Source organism: Sminthopsis crassicaudata, chromosome 1, assembly GCF_048593235.1.
Source record: "Sminthopsis crassicaudata isolate SCR6 chromosome 1, ASM4859323v1, whole genome shotgun sequence".
In the NCBI taxonomy this organism is placed as follows: Eukaryota; Metazoa; Chordata; class Mammalia; order Dasyuromorphia; family Dasyuridae; genus Sminthopsis; species Sminthopsis crassicaudata.
In genome coordinates this window covers 407,600,838-407,616,333 of record NC_133617.1, presented here as the reverse complement: position 1 = coordinate 407,616,333, position 15,496 = coordinate 407,600,838, and the positions used below count along the sequence as shown (strand labels likewise).

At 36.7% G+C, this 15,496-nt stretch overlaps 1 protein-coding gene across 2 annotated transcripts in view; it reads right to left on the bottom strand.

The window, feature by feature from the left end:
- The window catches only part of VPS13A (vacuolar protein sorting 13 homolog A), a 246,253-nt gene that overhangs the window by 202,645 nt on the left and 28,112 nt on the right, over nt 1-15,496 (bottom strand). For both annotated transcript variants that reach the window (XM_074280102.1, XM_074280103.1), the window contains exons 2-3: nt 10,665-10,708; nt 6,727-6,769 (exon numbers count right to left, since the gene is read on the bottom strand). In XM_074280102.1, coding sequence (XP_074136203.1) covers nt 6,727-6,769; nt 10,665-10,708 — 87 coding nt within the window. The remainder of the gene's footprint in view (nt 1-6,726; nt 6,770-10,664; nt 10,709-15,496) is intronic.

Genomic DNA, 15,496 nt, shown 5'->3' with positions numbered 1-15,496 from the left:
ATATACATGAAATAATAAAGCATAAGGCAATTTTGGAGGAAGAGAACTAACAATTGAGGGGATCAGGATGAATTACATCTTAAAGGAAGAGAGGAAAAAAGAAGAATTCCAAGCATGGGGGATGGCCTATACAAAGAGACAAAAGATGTTTTAAGTGTCCTGTGTAAGGGACAGAAATAAATAACCCTAGTAACTCAAACATAGAATAGAGACAGAATACTGTTTAATGAGGCTAGGTTGGGGCCAATTTATGTAGAGCTTTAAAAACTAAAGAGATCCTATTTCATCTTATACTCAACAGAAAGCCACTGGAATTGGTTAAGGGAGAGGGGGAAGGAGGGTGTCATAAGATAATTACTTTGTCCACATTGAGTAAGACAAGATTAGAATACATGTGGGTCAGGAGATCAATTAGGAGGCTGTTAAAATAATATAGGCAAGAAGTAATGATGGCCTGAACTAAGAGAATAGTTATATGAGTGAAGAGAAATGAGAAATTTTCTAGTACAAATTACATCTCCCATATCAACCCACTCTTACTTTCCACAGAGGTTCTTCCAAATCTGTCATTCTTCCCCAAACATTCTTCCTACACTGAATCTCTCACCTAAGATCCTTGCTTATTTTACAGAGAAAAAAAAAAAAAAAAACCTGAACCATTCTGTCATGAGCTCCTTCTCTTTTCTTCATCTCCTATCATTTATATGCCGTCTGCTACAATCTCTTCTGTCACTCCTGTTTCACATGATAAAGATGGCCTTATTCCTTACCAAAAACAATCTCTTTACCAACACACTCTTTTTCCATTCATTCTATCTCCTCCAACAGACTGTCCCCACTGTCATTCCCATGCTTTTTTCTTCTTTTTAATCTCTCCCTCTCTACTGATTCTTTCCCTACTATCTATAAACATGCCCATATAGACCATGCCTCCCCCATACTCAAAAAACTCTCACTTGATTCTTCCATCCTTTCTACCCATCATGCAAGATCTCTTCTGATCTTTGTGGCTTAACTCCTGTAAGAAGCATATTTAAAATAGATTCCTCCATTTCCTCTTCTCTTACTCTTTTTATTCCTCAAAATTTTGTCTTTCTAACTTCATTATTCAACCAAAACTACTCTCCCCAAAGTTACCAGTGAACTCCTAACGATCCAGTGACCTTTTTTCTTGACTACTTAAAGCCTCTGACAATGACTCATCTTCATCCTCTCACCTCTCTAGGTTTCGGAGAAGCTGTTCTTTCCAGGTTCTCTTTCTATTCATCTAATCACTCCTCATTCTCCTTTGCTGTATGATGCTCATTTACTAGATCACTGCCTCAAAATCATAGGTGTCCCACAGGGCTCTGTACTAGGATCTCTTCTCTTCTAGCAATAATGGCACAATGGATAGAGAGCACAAGGATCTGGGAGTCATGAAGACCCAAGTTCAAATTCCATCTCTGATACTTAATTAGCTAGGTGGGCAAGTCACTTAACTTCTGTTGGGCTAAGTTTTATAAACTGTAAGATGAAGATAGCACTTACCTCACAAGCTGTTGTGCCCATCAAAGGAGATATATTTTTTAACTGCTTAGCAGAGTGCATGACATCCAATATATAATAGACAAATTTCTTGTTTCTTGCCTCCCCTTTTGTTGCTCTCCTGAGGATTCTTAAATCTATGTAACCTGCTCTAACCTCTTTGCTGACCTTCAGTCAGCCTTTCAAGTATCTCAACCTACATGTTCATTTGATATCTTAAATTTAGCTTATCCAAAATTGAACTTATCTTTCCCTGTAAACCTCCCCCTATTCCCAAACTTCCCTAATACTGTCAAGGGCACCACTGTCTTCCTAGTTGCCCAGCCTCTCATACTCAACTCCTCACTTTTTCCTCATCGCCTGCCCAACAATCTGTTCTCAAAGCCTGCCAATTTCACCTTCCCCACCCTCTCCAATACGCCCTACTCTTCTCTCTTACTGCCACAAGTCTTCTTCCTCCAGTCCATCTTCAATTCAGTCCCAAGTAACTTCCTTAAAGCATAAGTCCAACCATGTCATCCTTCCTACTCAATCAACTCCAGTAGCTCCTTCACATCTCCAGGATCAAATACAAAATCTTCTGACTCTCAAAGTCTTTTATGCCCTAAAACTACCCAAGCCCCATGCAACTTTCCAGTATCTTTATATCTTATTCCTCAACATATACTCTTCAATCCATTATATTTGTTGTTTCAAACAGACACAGATTTTCTTGGCAAAGACACTAGCATCGTTTGTCATTTCTTTCTCCAATTGATTAAGGAAAATAGAAGTTAGTTATAACCCAAGTATATAAGCCATATTTGAACTGAGGTCTTCCTGACACCAGGCTTAGTGATCTATCCATCTAGCAAGGTAAAGTGACTTGGCAAAGAACACAAATCTAGCGTCTGAGGTCAAATTTGAATTCAGGTCTTTCTGTTACCAGTGATTACAAAATCAATAATATAAACACTAGCAAAGAGGAGAAAAATTACCCTTATTTCAGATGGCATGACAAAATAACTTAGAATGACTCAGACTCTTCAAATCAACTCACCAAAATGATTAATAGCTTCACTTAAGTAGCAGAAAACAAAAAAATGTTAAACTAGCATTACTATTTTTTACTTACAAAAATCAGAAACATCAAATAATTTGTATCATATTTGTTATTCTTCCTTACAAATGGGTTGAATCTAAAGTTACAAGATTTACTTTTATTGTTATTCTGTCATTCTTTTTTTAAAAATGTTTTTTCTTTCTTAAGTTCAGCTAATCCTTCCAACCCCCTACATCAATCACTTTTCTGTTTTGATATTATTTTGTGCTTTCAAACAAGTATTTCCCTTTTACCCCCTTATTTCTTATATCTTCTAGGATGCTCTATATTCCCAGGAATGCTATTTTTCTACGAATATAATGGGGTATAGTGTAAAATCTTTTCCATCCTTTGGGGATGAGGAGTGACAAGTCTATTCTTTGTCTTTTTTCTCATGTCATATCCTTTTCTTTCTTAACCTTTAAATCCCTTTTCTATCTTAAGTTATACTTTCACAGATACCCAACTGCTTCCTGTCTCCTGAAGGAAGTTAGTAGCAAAACTGTGACTCTATCTTATTGAAGATGATCTTAAGAATTCAGATATGGTTTCCTACCTACTAGGCTAGATCCTTATCCTACCTATTCATTCTCTTGGCTCTAGGGGTGATATTCATGTAGCAGTGCCCTTTCATGAGCATACCTTGTCCTGCACATATGACATTAAATGTTACATTTCTTTTTCTTTTTTTTGCTGAGGCAACTGGGGTTAAGTGACTTGCCCAGGGTCACACAGCTAGGAAGTACTAAGTGTCTGAGGCCAGATTTGAACTCAGGTCCTCCTGACTTCAGGACTGGTACTCTAATCACAGCACCATTTAGCTGCCCCTAATGTTTCATTTCTTAGTCTTCACTATCTGAAAATATTTTATTTTTCTGCTACTTGGTTGGTTTCTAAATTAAATGTCCTGTCCACCTCTATATTCTTTTGAAGAAATGATTAAAATTTTTCCCTCTTACTGAATTTCCAATAACTTCCTTCAATGTTTCAATATAACATGTGTGATTTTGAGGTACCAAAAAAGATCCTTTGCATTTCTGAATATCATATTCCAATTTTTCCTTTGACTTTTTATACTACAAAATAATTCCATTCTATATTGTTCTTACTTGGAATTCCATAGATTTTCCATTGCTTTCCTCAAGATTTTTCTTTGATGCAGCAGTCCTGAAATCTGGTTATAAGTGTCTTCCATTCTTAATATTTAAGGGCGGTTTTTCTGTAGAAGATTTTAGAATATGTTCTTTTTTATTTTTTCATTATGTTCTTTTGGAAGATTTCTGGCTTCACTGGTAACATTCCATTTTCCATCAATGGTCTGCTTAGTTTTGTCTCCAGGGACCATCGTACTTCATCCAAGAAAATCTGATCATTTGAAATCTTAACACCATGCTAAATTACCTAGTTTTTGATACTCAATACTTTTTAAACTCCCTCAGTTGCCCCTGACTAGAAGGTGAAACACTTATTTGTAGTTATTCAATCTCTTCATGATCCCATGGACCATATCATGCCAATACCATGGAGTTTTCTTGGCAAAGTGGTTTTCCATTTCCTTGTTCGGAGGGGCACTAAACTATTTCCCAAATCTTTCATCAGGGTTTAGATCTGAATTTTCCAGGTATCTCTCCATTTTCCTTTATCAGCTCTGCTTGATTTTGACTCCATAGACTATGACACTTTGTCATACATACCACCCCCTCACTGTTCCTGTTTTTCAGCTTCCTTTTGTGTGTTGTCTTCTATCTTTATAAGTCTCTTGAGACCTGGGTCTGTCTTTGATTTTCTTATATGTATCTTCAGTACTTATCACAGTGTCTGACACTTAATAAAATTTTTATTCAAGTAACTTTGCTGGGTTTCTCCAAGTCCCAATTAAAATCCCACCTTTTACAGAAAGCCCATCTAATTAGAACCTTCTTAATTCTCTTTCTGTTGATTATTTCCTATTAATCTTTCCCATTAGATTGTGAGCTCCTCAAAAGCAAGCTTGACTTCCTAACTTAGAACAGTGCCTGACACAGAACAGGTACTTAATAAAAGCTTAAAAAGTGAATATTTATTTCTTTGTGTACTATATTTTCAAAGTTCTATATTCTTGTTTAGTAACAGTCTTATGTATTCTACTTTTTAAAAAAAAATTGTGCATCCATGTTTTCTTCTGACTTTGAATTTTTGTGTTTCAATTCTAACCCTTTCAATATACAGATGAAAAAAACAACAACAACAAAATTGAGGACCATAGAGATTAAATAAATTAAGCAATGTCACACAAGTAGTAAGTACAGGTTCTGATCTTCTGACCCTAAATCAGTAAGTACTCTTTCCTTTGAACCATGTTTTAACTACAAGAGTAAATATAAATACTCTGCTTCATTAAACTTGTTAATTTCCTTGAAAGCTACAATTTGTCATCTCTTGTTGTTGTTGCTCTATAAGTTTTTAAATCTTTTTTTTGTTTGTTTCCTTATTTTTTCAGAATTTGTTTTACTGTTCACTTTCCTTAATCAAGACAGCATATTTAGCAGCAAGGTAACCTAAGAGATGGGAGGTGGTATATATCAGTAAAGTCAAAACCACACACACACCCTTGACTCTTACTTCCTCACAGATCCTGCTATAGATAGCCCAACACTCAACCCAAATAGTCTTGGGAATTGTATTCTTCCCACCTAGATGAATGTTGCCATCAGTGAAAGGAGAAATCACTGTGGAGAAGGAACCTGCAACCACCACCAAATGCTAACCAGCTACCAACCAATATATAGGACTATCAGTCCTAATTCCAGCTCATCCCTCAGAGGCATCATATAGGAAGCAACACAAGTAGAAATTCAGGCTGGCAACTGCTTCCATGGGTTTTACTTACTACTACTAAATAGTTCAGATTCAGAAACTGATATGATTTTATCAATGAAAATAACATTAAAAATAATGTATTACCATTTCCATATCTTTTGCTTTTAGCCTCTAAGAGTATACAGAACATTTCTAGGTAAGAGAATTGATCTTGTCATTTGGCTTACAGCTGAAATATTCTACATGGTATTGTCTCCTCCATAAAATGAGTTCCCTGAGTGAAGGGGATGTTTTTACTTATCTATGTGTATACTCAGGACCTAGCATGATGCCTTACACAGTCTAAATGCTTAAATGTCCTTTCATTCATTCATTCTACAGCATACTTTGTCTTAGTTTTCTTTGCTATGAAGTACTTGTCCACTGAAATGACTTTTTTCTTCAAATAGTTTCTCATTTCTCCCCAAGTAAACAACTGCCCATCTCAATCAATCTGCTGATTTTTCTATGATCTTTGATGAAAATAGCCCCTAATACCTATCCTTCCTCTGCAAAGTGCTCAACATTGTAGCATCTCTCCCTTTGCTTTTTTATTTTAGATTTTGAGTGTTGGAAGAATTCTTTTTCCTTCATAGGATAAGACTATCCAGTTGAGACACTATTGCAAGAAGACTCTAAGAGTTCTTTCTAGTTTGGAAGCCAGTTCCCTATTCATTATACCATCATATCCCTGTGATGAGATCCTGTGTTACTAAGTAAGTTTAGCAAGGAAAGCGTGAAGTACTGTTAAAATTACTCCCTGAGGCAAACAGGGAAGAACGCCGATAGGGATCAGTTCAAACACATAGTCCAATCCTGTGTGGAAGTCATGGATAGCCCCATGTTGAGTGTGTCCAGTCAGAAATCCAAATTATGTCAAACTTCCAAAGTTAAATTTCCCCTGTAAATCTGTTCATAGCTCATGCCATCTTTGCTGAATCTCTCTTGAATGGTCTTAACATCATGGCACATTGCTTGGAGTGTCTCTCTTCACCCTTCCCCCATGCCTCATAATGTCTTTCTCTTCCTTAGAGCTCTCCCAGCTCTATTTCACATTTACCATTCCTGGTATCTATTGTATTTCTTTATTTTGTCTGTAACCTCTTCTCAAAAATAAACCTACCTTGGCCATTGTGAATTCTTCACATGACTGAATCCCAACTTTGGTGCCTGAATATCAATCTCATCATTTAGTGCAATACCCCAAACATATCACTTTGTATCAAAATGCATTGTTTTTTCTCAAAATTGGTTAAATTTATCAACTGAAGTTAACTTACCTATACGTCCAGCTTTGACTTTAAATGGTAGATCCAATTCACTCTAGGAAGAAAAGAAAAATTCATTTCACCAACATAATAGATTGGGGTGTGTGTGTGTGTGTAGATCTTCCTAACAAACCTACACTGATCAGCATAGAAGCTTTGACCTGCTCCTTGATTAATCTGAGTCAGTTTTCCTCATTAGGCAGACTAGTAATCCCTATTCTTAGAAGTTCACCAAATTGGTGCCAGTTACTAGAGACAAGTGTTACCAAGTTTTACTAGCTTGTGTTGTTACTACTAATATTACATTTTTTAAAGTTTAAAATTTATCAGTTGAGAGAAAATTCTGTCTATACCAATATATTCTTTTAAATGTATCCTCATATAAAAAGTATCCAAAAATGGGAGTTTAATTTATTAGTGTCTATTATGTACTTGTTTATGGAAGACAAAATGAAAGTCAATCTGTCAATACAATTAATAATATGACGACTCAAGTTTAGCAAAACTGAAAAAAAATAGATCTAAAATTAAACAAGGATAAATCTGGTATTACCATACTTGAGTGAAGTAGAATTTTCCACAGTATTTACTTTTAAGGTAAAGTTGATTTGAAAGGTCATCAGTTAATTTATGAAGAAATTATTTGCCATATTCGTGCTCAAGTAACAAAGTAAAACATTTTAAAATCAAATTCTATCTTGTAATACCAGAAAAACTGAGATGAGTAGAGATTTTAATTTTTAATGTGGAGTTTAAGCTAGCTGACAAAATGGGAATATGCTTCCAACGCATTTGGTATAAAGAAACTGAGACACAGAGTTTACATAGATTTGCAAGTAGAATACAGAAGCCAAGAATGCAATGAACTTTTACAGCAATTGTTATTTTTACTTCAAAGAGGGGGGAGTTAACTTAGTATTAACAACTTGAGGCTTGTGACTTAGGCCCTGTCAGAAAAGGGAAGAAAGCTAGATAGCATAACCTAGTGTGTTTGTCCTTGACAAAAATTTTATTCCCAGGGTAGTTTTTGGACAGGGATGAAGTCAGAGAGGCAAGCACATGGAGACTGTTTTTCTTTTTTATCCTTCATTGGGTCGAAATGGTATGTGAAAAGGAGTCAGAGCCTCAAGGTTTAGAGTTTTCTTTTAAAATTCAATTTTCCCAAGTCTAATTGCACAAATGAAAAAGGGACTAGGGGCATATGGCCTGGTATCCAGGGCCTAACATAAACAATCTATTTAAACAATTCCTAATTATTATACTTTAGCCTAGACTAAAGTTTGCTTTTTTAAAAATATGCAAATAAAAACATTTGTTAAGAGTATTTACAGAGTAAACAGGAGTATAAGGAACATTAAACAGTGTAAGAAAATAAACTAGCATACCAAAAATTGCCAACAATTACTAATTTTACCTGGTCATTAAAGACAGAACCTCTACCTCATAATACAAAGTATCCCAAAAATTATAGTACACTTTTAAGATGCTTAAAACTGCTCTAAAACTTTTTCAACATCCTATATTTGTAATTTTAAATTATTGCTTTATGTGGTGAAACCAGTTAGAAATTTTTAAAAACCAGCTTTAAAGTACCTTGATTGCATAGACCTCCCTTGCCCCTACTTTGTCTGAATTAATGCTTTGTTTTATTTTACTATATAAGCAATCCTGTTGAGATGGACTTTTGATGCTAAATTTAATAATGGCATATTAGTGTTTAGAAGAGAAACCCAGAGAACCTCACAGGTCAAGGATAATACAAAAATCACCTTTCCTTCCCTAACATGAAGAAATTGCTAAAGAAATGAAAGAAAATCCAGCTTTTTATTCTTTGGAGCACCACTTGAATATTGTTGAGAAATCGCGAAGTCAGAATTCTATAAAATGTTGCACGTTTCAAGGTAATATAAGATAATAAGCACTAATAACCAAGTAGCTTTCAGAAGAATCATTTTTCAAAATATTTTAAAGTGGTAGCCTAACCACAAAGTCCTGATAAAGGAGGCTAGGCTAGAAACTGGCCTAAACTAGCCAGGGTCAATGACCTAGACAAGGCTTTTCTTCAATGAACCTGCTTAATAGGCTCATTGAATATTATCTGACACACCTGAGAACAGATAGTCAGCATTTTTGAACTAGGGAAGGGGACACATCTAGGAACTATACATAAGGGAGTGGATGAGGAAGGGCTCAGGCCAACCAGAACTCTGAAGGTAGGAAGAGGACTGATCTCAAGAGTATAAAAACTTGTTTTCCCTTCTGTATCAGTGTGTAAACTCATATGGAGTTTTTATACTCAGTTCTGCTAAGCGTATTAAGGGTTTAATTGTTTCACTCATCCTGCGGTTTTACTACACGTTTGGAGAATTCAAAATTTTATTCGTAACAATTATACAGTTAGTAATGACACAAAAGATGCAGTCTACTTTCACATTTATCTTCTATTTGTGCTACTTCAATCCCACACAATGAATCTATTCCCAGTTTTTCAAAATCCAATGGGAAAAACTAGACTTCCTTGTAATAGTGTAATTGTTTGGGAATATTGATTCCCCAAATCCCTACAATTCAATTATAATAGCAGAATGACAGGAAAGTCTCTGTGAACTGAGCAAACACAGTATTTAGAATTGGAAGACACTTAGAGGCCACCTGGTTATCTAGGCTCCTACAAACAAGAGCCTTTCTCTATAGTATTTCTGACAGATTCCTACCTCTGAAGGCAATCCAAAAGAACTATAATCTTAACATGACATCCTATAAAGATGACACCATTTTAAGTAAACTTGATATAATGGAGATAAATATCAAATTAACTAAATTTAAAATTTAAAGTTTAAGTTTGGGGCAGCTAGGTGGCGCAGTGGATAGAGCACCAGCCTTGAATTCAGGAGGATCCGAGTTCAAATATGATCTCAGAAACTTAACACTTCCTAGCTGTGTGATCCTGGGCAAATCACTTAACCTCAGCCTCAGAAAAAAGAAAAAAAAAGTTTAAGTTTAAATTTGCCAAAAATATATTGGTTATTTGTACAACAAGAGGATTTAACAAATGGATCTCCCTAAAGGTTCTTTTACAAAGTCTCCTCTTCTTTCATTCAATTTAAGCATAATAACTATGGAATAAAGTACAAAGTACTAAGATTATAAATTTAGAATTAAAAGAGACCTTAAAGGCCACTTAGTCCAAAGCCTTCAATTTAAAAGATAAAGAAATGGAGGTCCAGAGAGTTTAAGTAACTTGTCCATGATCACACCAGTACCAAGTAGCAGGGTGTGATTTGAATACTGATCCTCTAATTCCAAGTACAATTGCCTTTTTATTATACCATACCTTGCTGAAACTCCAAAAATTATCTCCAAAAATTAAATGGGCAAAAAGTAAAGTTCATACTTTATTTACTAAATATATAAGATGTGAGTTGCTTTTTTCAGGACCAGACACACATCAACTCTTCAAAAGGTTTACCTACTTACTCCCTTTCAGATTCACTTCTCATTTTTCTTGGTCTTGTGATTTCATAAGTATTAGGAATAAACTTCTAAAATCAAGTTGTTTTAAAAGTAGGTAAGAAAAAAATTCTATGGAAATAAGTATAGAAGAACTGCACGTTTGACACATATAGAATTACTTGCCATTTAGGTGAGGGGGTGGAGGGGAAAAAGAGGGAGGGAAAAAAATTAGAACACAAGATTTTGCAAGGGTTAATGTTGAAAATTATCTATGCATATGTTTTGAAAATGAAAAGCTTTAACAAAAAAAAAACAAAAATTTTACCAAAAGAACTGATAAAGGCTATCTATATCGGAATACTTTTTCTAATTCTGAAGGTTTTTTTAACAGAATTATATTTTCAACCCACAAGAATCTAATAGTAAAGTGTCAATAAGATTCATGCTTATAAGTAAATTCATTAAAACTTTCTTAGTGCTATATATTCAAAACTTACCAATGCATTTTCTTTAATTTCAAGATTCTTAAGGGCCACAGCTCCTAAAAGCATATTTTAAAAAAGTAATTAAAAATATTTACATATACTGAAAATTAACTATAAAATATATTTTATTACTAAATTTTCCACTATGGGCAAATCTTGATATATTTTTTTAAAGATTCATGATTTCATCAGTATGCACTTCTACCACTGACACAAATGGAAACCTCTCCAAACAATATTTATTAAATTTCTATTGTGTATTGCTAGGCTCTGGAACAAATACAAAATTCACATAAAACCAGTATCTTTGACTTCAATGTCTATTAAAATTATGTTACATAAGTGAATTTAAGAATTGCAGGGTATTACAGTTAAAGAATATGTCAAAAAAAGAGTTGAAGGGACTGCTGATGTTTCTTTTGGAAAAGAGAAAACATGAGGCGGTCAAGTGTGTGCCAAGAGCTATGTGAAGTGGGACACTGGTTCTGCTTGGCACAAGAGGACTGAACTAAAAGTAAAAGTAATGGATGGTTGTGAAGATTCAGATTTCTGTTCATGTAAGGAAAGACTTCATTAACTGTCAGAGCTATTCAAAAGGGAAATAGACTATTCTGGTTGGTAGTGGGTGGGTTAGTTTTCCAGCAAATGATGGTTGACTATTAATCACTGCTGAAAGACTTCTTATACAGATTGAATTAGGTAGCATCTGAGGTCTCTCTCAATTGTGCTACATAAAGTACAACATGAGACATTGTTAACAGGGAGAGAATCAATAAAAATTTTGCAGAGAATATGAATACAAAATTATTTTTTAAAAAAAGAAAGCAAGGGGACACATTACAAACATAGGAGAAAATATGAGGTAAAAGAAAATTGAGAACATAGAGGACATTTGTGGCAGTAGAAAAGTATCTAGCTTAACTGGATCAGAGTGCAAGGAGGCAATTATTATAAGATAAAAGCTGGAAAGGTAAGATAAAGGGAGCTAAGCCAAGCAGTAGCAGGAAACCATGTGGCCAAATTCCTACACTCCTATTAGTATACTGTGATAACAACCAGTACCAGGTCATAGATCCAAGAAGGGATGATGAGGGGAACCTGTACACAAGGATGGCATTCTCAGGTAGAAACATGCTGAAAGCTTCAATACAGATTTTGTTGGGGGTTGAGGTCCCTTTAAGCTAGGATCTTTTGATTCCCCCAGCCCCCGCTGGATCTGAGCCAAATTGGGACACCACCCACAAGTCCTTTTAGGTATGAAAGAGCCAAACTGGAGCTCTCTCTCTTTGCAGGAGCCCTTCCCCCCCAAACATGGTATCCTTCAGGCCATGTAAGGATTCCTGTCCACCCAGAGACCACCTCTGGCCCTGGCGTCTTTCTACTTTTAACTTTACTTCCAAATCCCTACAATAAATCTTTTTATCAATCTAGATTTTGGGGCCAGTAAATTCCTTTTACAGGGACTCTGCGCCGTCACGCAACTATCTTTGCACTGACCCAAAAGGGGGTTCTCCTTCCATAACTCTCATCATGTGGTGGCCTGTACGGGGACCCCAAAAACTAATCTTAACCTTTTCAGGTTCTCAGAACCAATCTGGGTTCTCAGCTGCTCACACAGTATTCTTCCAAGAAATCTGTGTTCCTACCAGGGAATCCGGAATTCTGGATGAGGTAAAAGACTTTTTTTTTTCTTTTCCTGACTTGCAGTGAACATCCAAGCCACTTCAGACTTGGGTCATTAGAGCTTTACCTAGCTTGGGCACAATTCCTTACGAATTGCTGCAAATTGACAAAAGGTTTCTTTTTATCTCACTCTCTGTCTGAGATAAGAAAGAAGCTGCAAGAAGTTAGAAAACTAAACCCTTTTACCTGTCCACAATCTAGGTATGTCTGACTCTAAAATCCTTCCTTAGCAGATGCTAGGTTTGGAGAAGGCTGCTTCCAGAAACAAAAGACCTTCTTTTGCATCTCAAGGCATTTCTAATCCTTTTTCTTTCACCAGAAAGCCGGCCCTCAGGTCAGAATGCTGAGACAGTAGAGAAAGTGTCTCTTTTTCACTCTCCCCCCCATCATGTGGCCATTCTGAGGACCCCATCCCTCTCAGGGGTCCCAGGCCAGCAGTTTCCTTGATCTGTTCTGGGGGAGAAATCTGTGTTTGAGCCCCTCTCACACTCCACTGTAGTGGTCAGGCTGTAGTCACAAGGAGAAAGGTCTTTGGATTGGAGTGAACTTGGAGATGCGTCTCTACCGACTGCATGAGCCCTCATCATCGCCACCAGAGAAGCACTGGGTAAGATAACATCTCTCCCTTCCTCCATCCTCTCCCTTTTCCAACCTCTCCCATGTGGCTTGGCAACCTGCCATTTAAATGCTCCCAAACTGTCCTCTTCTTGGGGTACAGTGGGGAGATTGAGGACTCAATCTTTTCAAGATCTCTAGAAAAGTTTCCCATTAGAACTAGTTTGCTCCACACAGCTTTTCACTGTAGCAGCCTTAAAAAGAAAAAAAAAATACACCTTTCCATGATCAGTAGGCTGTCTACAAAGACAGAGAATTTAAACTGCTCACTTTTTTCCCCTTAAACCTCAGGGCACACTCACCTGCTCTCGGAAAGATAAAGTCTAGACATTTGCTCAGCCCTTTCTCTGTCTCAGTTACCTTGCAGGTGGGAATTCCTGACTTCTCTCTCAGTGCAGGAGCTCCTAGTGAACTTAGCTCCTATTTTTCTCGATTGGCATTCTCGATTGCTGGCAGGGGGAGTTGCTGCCAGCAATTAGGAGTTTCTCTTCTGAAGCGCAGCTTTGCCAATGCTGTAACTTCAGAAAGGAAACCTTTGTAATATTGGCTGGGGAACAAAATTCCGAATCAAGGCAAATTAATTGTTAAGAGAGTGAGGATAGTTTCTTTTGTTTTTTTTAATCTTCTCTTTTTTTCCCCCTCATTCCCTGACTGCAGGAGGGAGATGAGTTAAAAGGGAAAAACTGAAACTATTAAAAAAAAAAAACCTCCTTAACTACCTTTAATTTGGCGCATCTCTATAATCTTTCTCTGTTCTGATGTCCTACAATTCTCTTTTACTGTCTTTTACTGCCTCAGTTTCCTTAAATTGATCTCTTTCTTGCCTCAACTTCTCTGGCATTTCAGTCCATGAAGCCCAGGGACTATAGAATAGAAATAGATTCTCCTTTAATCTGCCTCTTAGAAAATGGCTTAATTAACACCTTAATTCCAATCTCAATCAATCAATCTCAATCTCTCTCTCTCTCTCTCCTCTCACCCAACCCCCAAAACTTTCTTTTCAGGAATCCAGTATCTCCAATTAGGGTCTGACTTTTCTAAATGCTTCAACACCCCACACCCAACGCACTAAAGGATGGGTGGGGTAGTATCTTTTGTTTTTCACCTGACCCACTGTTCTCAGCTAAGCATTTTGAGCTGCCTTCCCCTCCCTCCCTGCCTCTTGGAAATGGAGTGGGGAAGGGCCACGTGGAATTTTTCCACACCCACCTTCTGCAGAGAGGCTTAGCTTTGTAAAAGGTTCTGAGGTAGACCCACCTTTAAATTAATTGATCTATCTTTTAAGACTCGTTAAAACTGGGGGATTTGCTAAAACTGTTTAACTATTGCTGTATAAAACTGTTTTAACTATTGCTGTTTCAGGAAACTTAACAATCTGTTATGTATGATCTGATAATTTCTGTAAACAGGGGAGGAAAGAAACTCATTACAGCTGGCCAGGAAATTGGGAAAGACTGATGTATTATTTCATTAAGTTCAGGCTGAATTGGAAACTATTTTACTCTTTGCTTAAAATTTACTAGACAATGACTGGCTGGGTTATGTTTTAACTTTGAAATCCCTTATTCAGTCTTTGGGATTATTCTTTAGAAACAACCAAAAATCAGACACCTGTCCAAGGACTGACAGTCTCTCTGATCTGTTTTCTACCCCTGTTACCCCAGTTCCTTAATTACTATTTCAGCATTTCGATATCAGAACTCTAATGGTTTGGGGTGGCCTGTCTTGGTCTAATTGCATAATTTACTCAGAAATCTGTCTCCTACTAACAGCTCCTATTCCAGAGAGAAAGGGAAAGTGGGGTTACTCAAAACCCCATTTCTTCCGTCTCTTGGACCCCCTGATAGTTGTGGGGTGTCCCTCTTAGGGCAGCAGGACTACCTTGAGCACTGCTACTCAACAGAGGCTGAGTTAAATGCACAAATGACCACAGATCTAAAGACTGTCCATCTCTGGCTGAGATGCCCCCCAACTGCAGAGATTCGAATAGGGAGGCTTATGTGTCTCCTTGATTGAGTGCTGTTTGATGCTAATATTTCTGAGGTTATCGGGGAGAAACTGGTTCTTGCCATAAATCCTTGTATTTTTTATAGTTTTAGTCTGGTTTATTTATTTTTGTCCTAACTCAGTTTCCCTAATTATCCTGACTCAGCCATGCCTCAGTTCTCCTGCTTCTCTGTTCTGAAAAACCTTACTGGCCTCCTTATTATTAGACCTGATAAGAGTATTAGGCTTAGAATAGCAGAATGCCTCTCCCATCCTAGGCTATGGGAATCTCTTATCAAGATGCTGTCTCCACTGATTATTTCATCTCTCTAGAAACCTACTCCAATAGTTTGATTGCTCTTGCCTCTTTTTCAGTCTACTGATTTATTGTTCATAAGGTAACATAAACCCCCCCACCCTCTATATCAAGGTGGACAGCTCAATTTCCAGGGACTTGATTGATGCTGTCTGGAACTCAACACTCAAACTAAGCATTTGCACATTGAGATGTCATGGCAAAGCTCTGGAGAAATAAGAGAGACAAAAATTAAAAGTTTTTG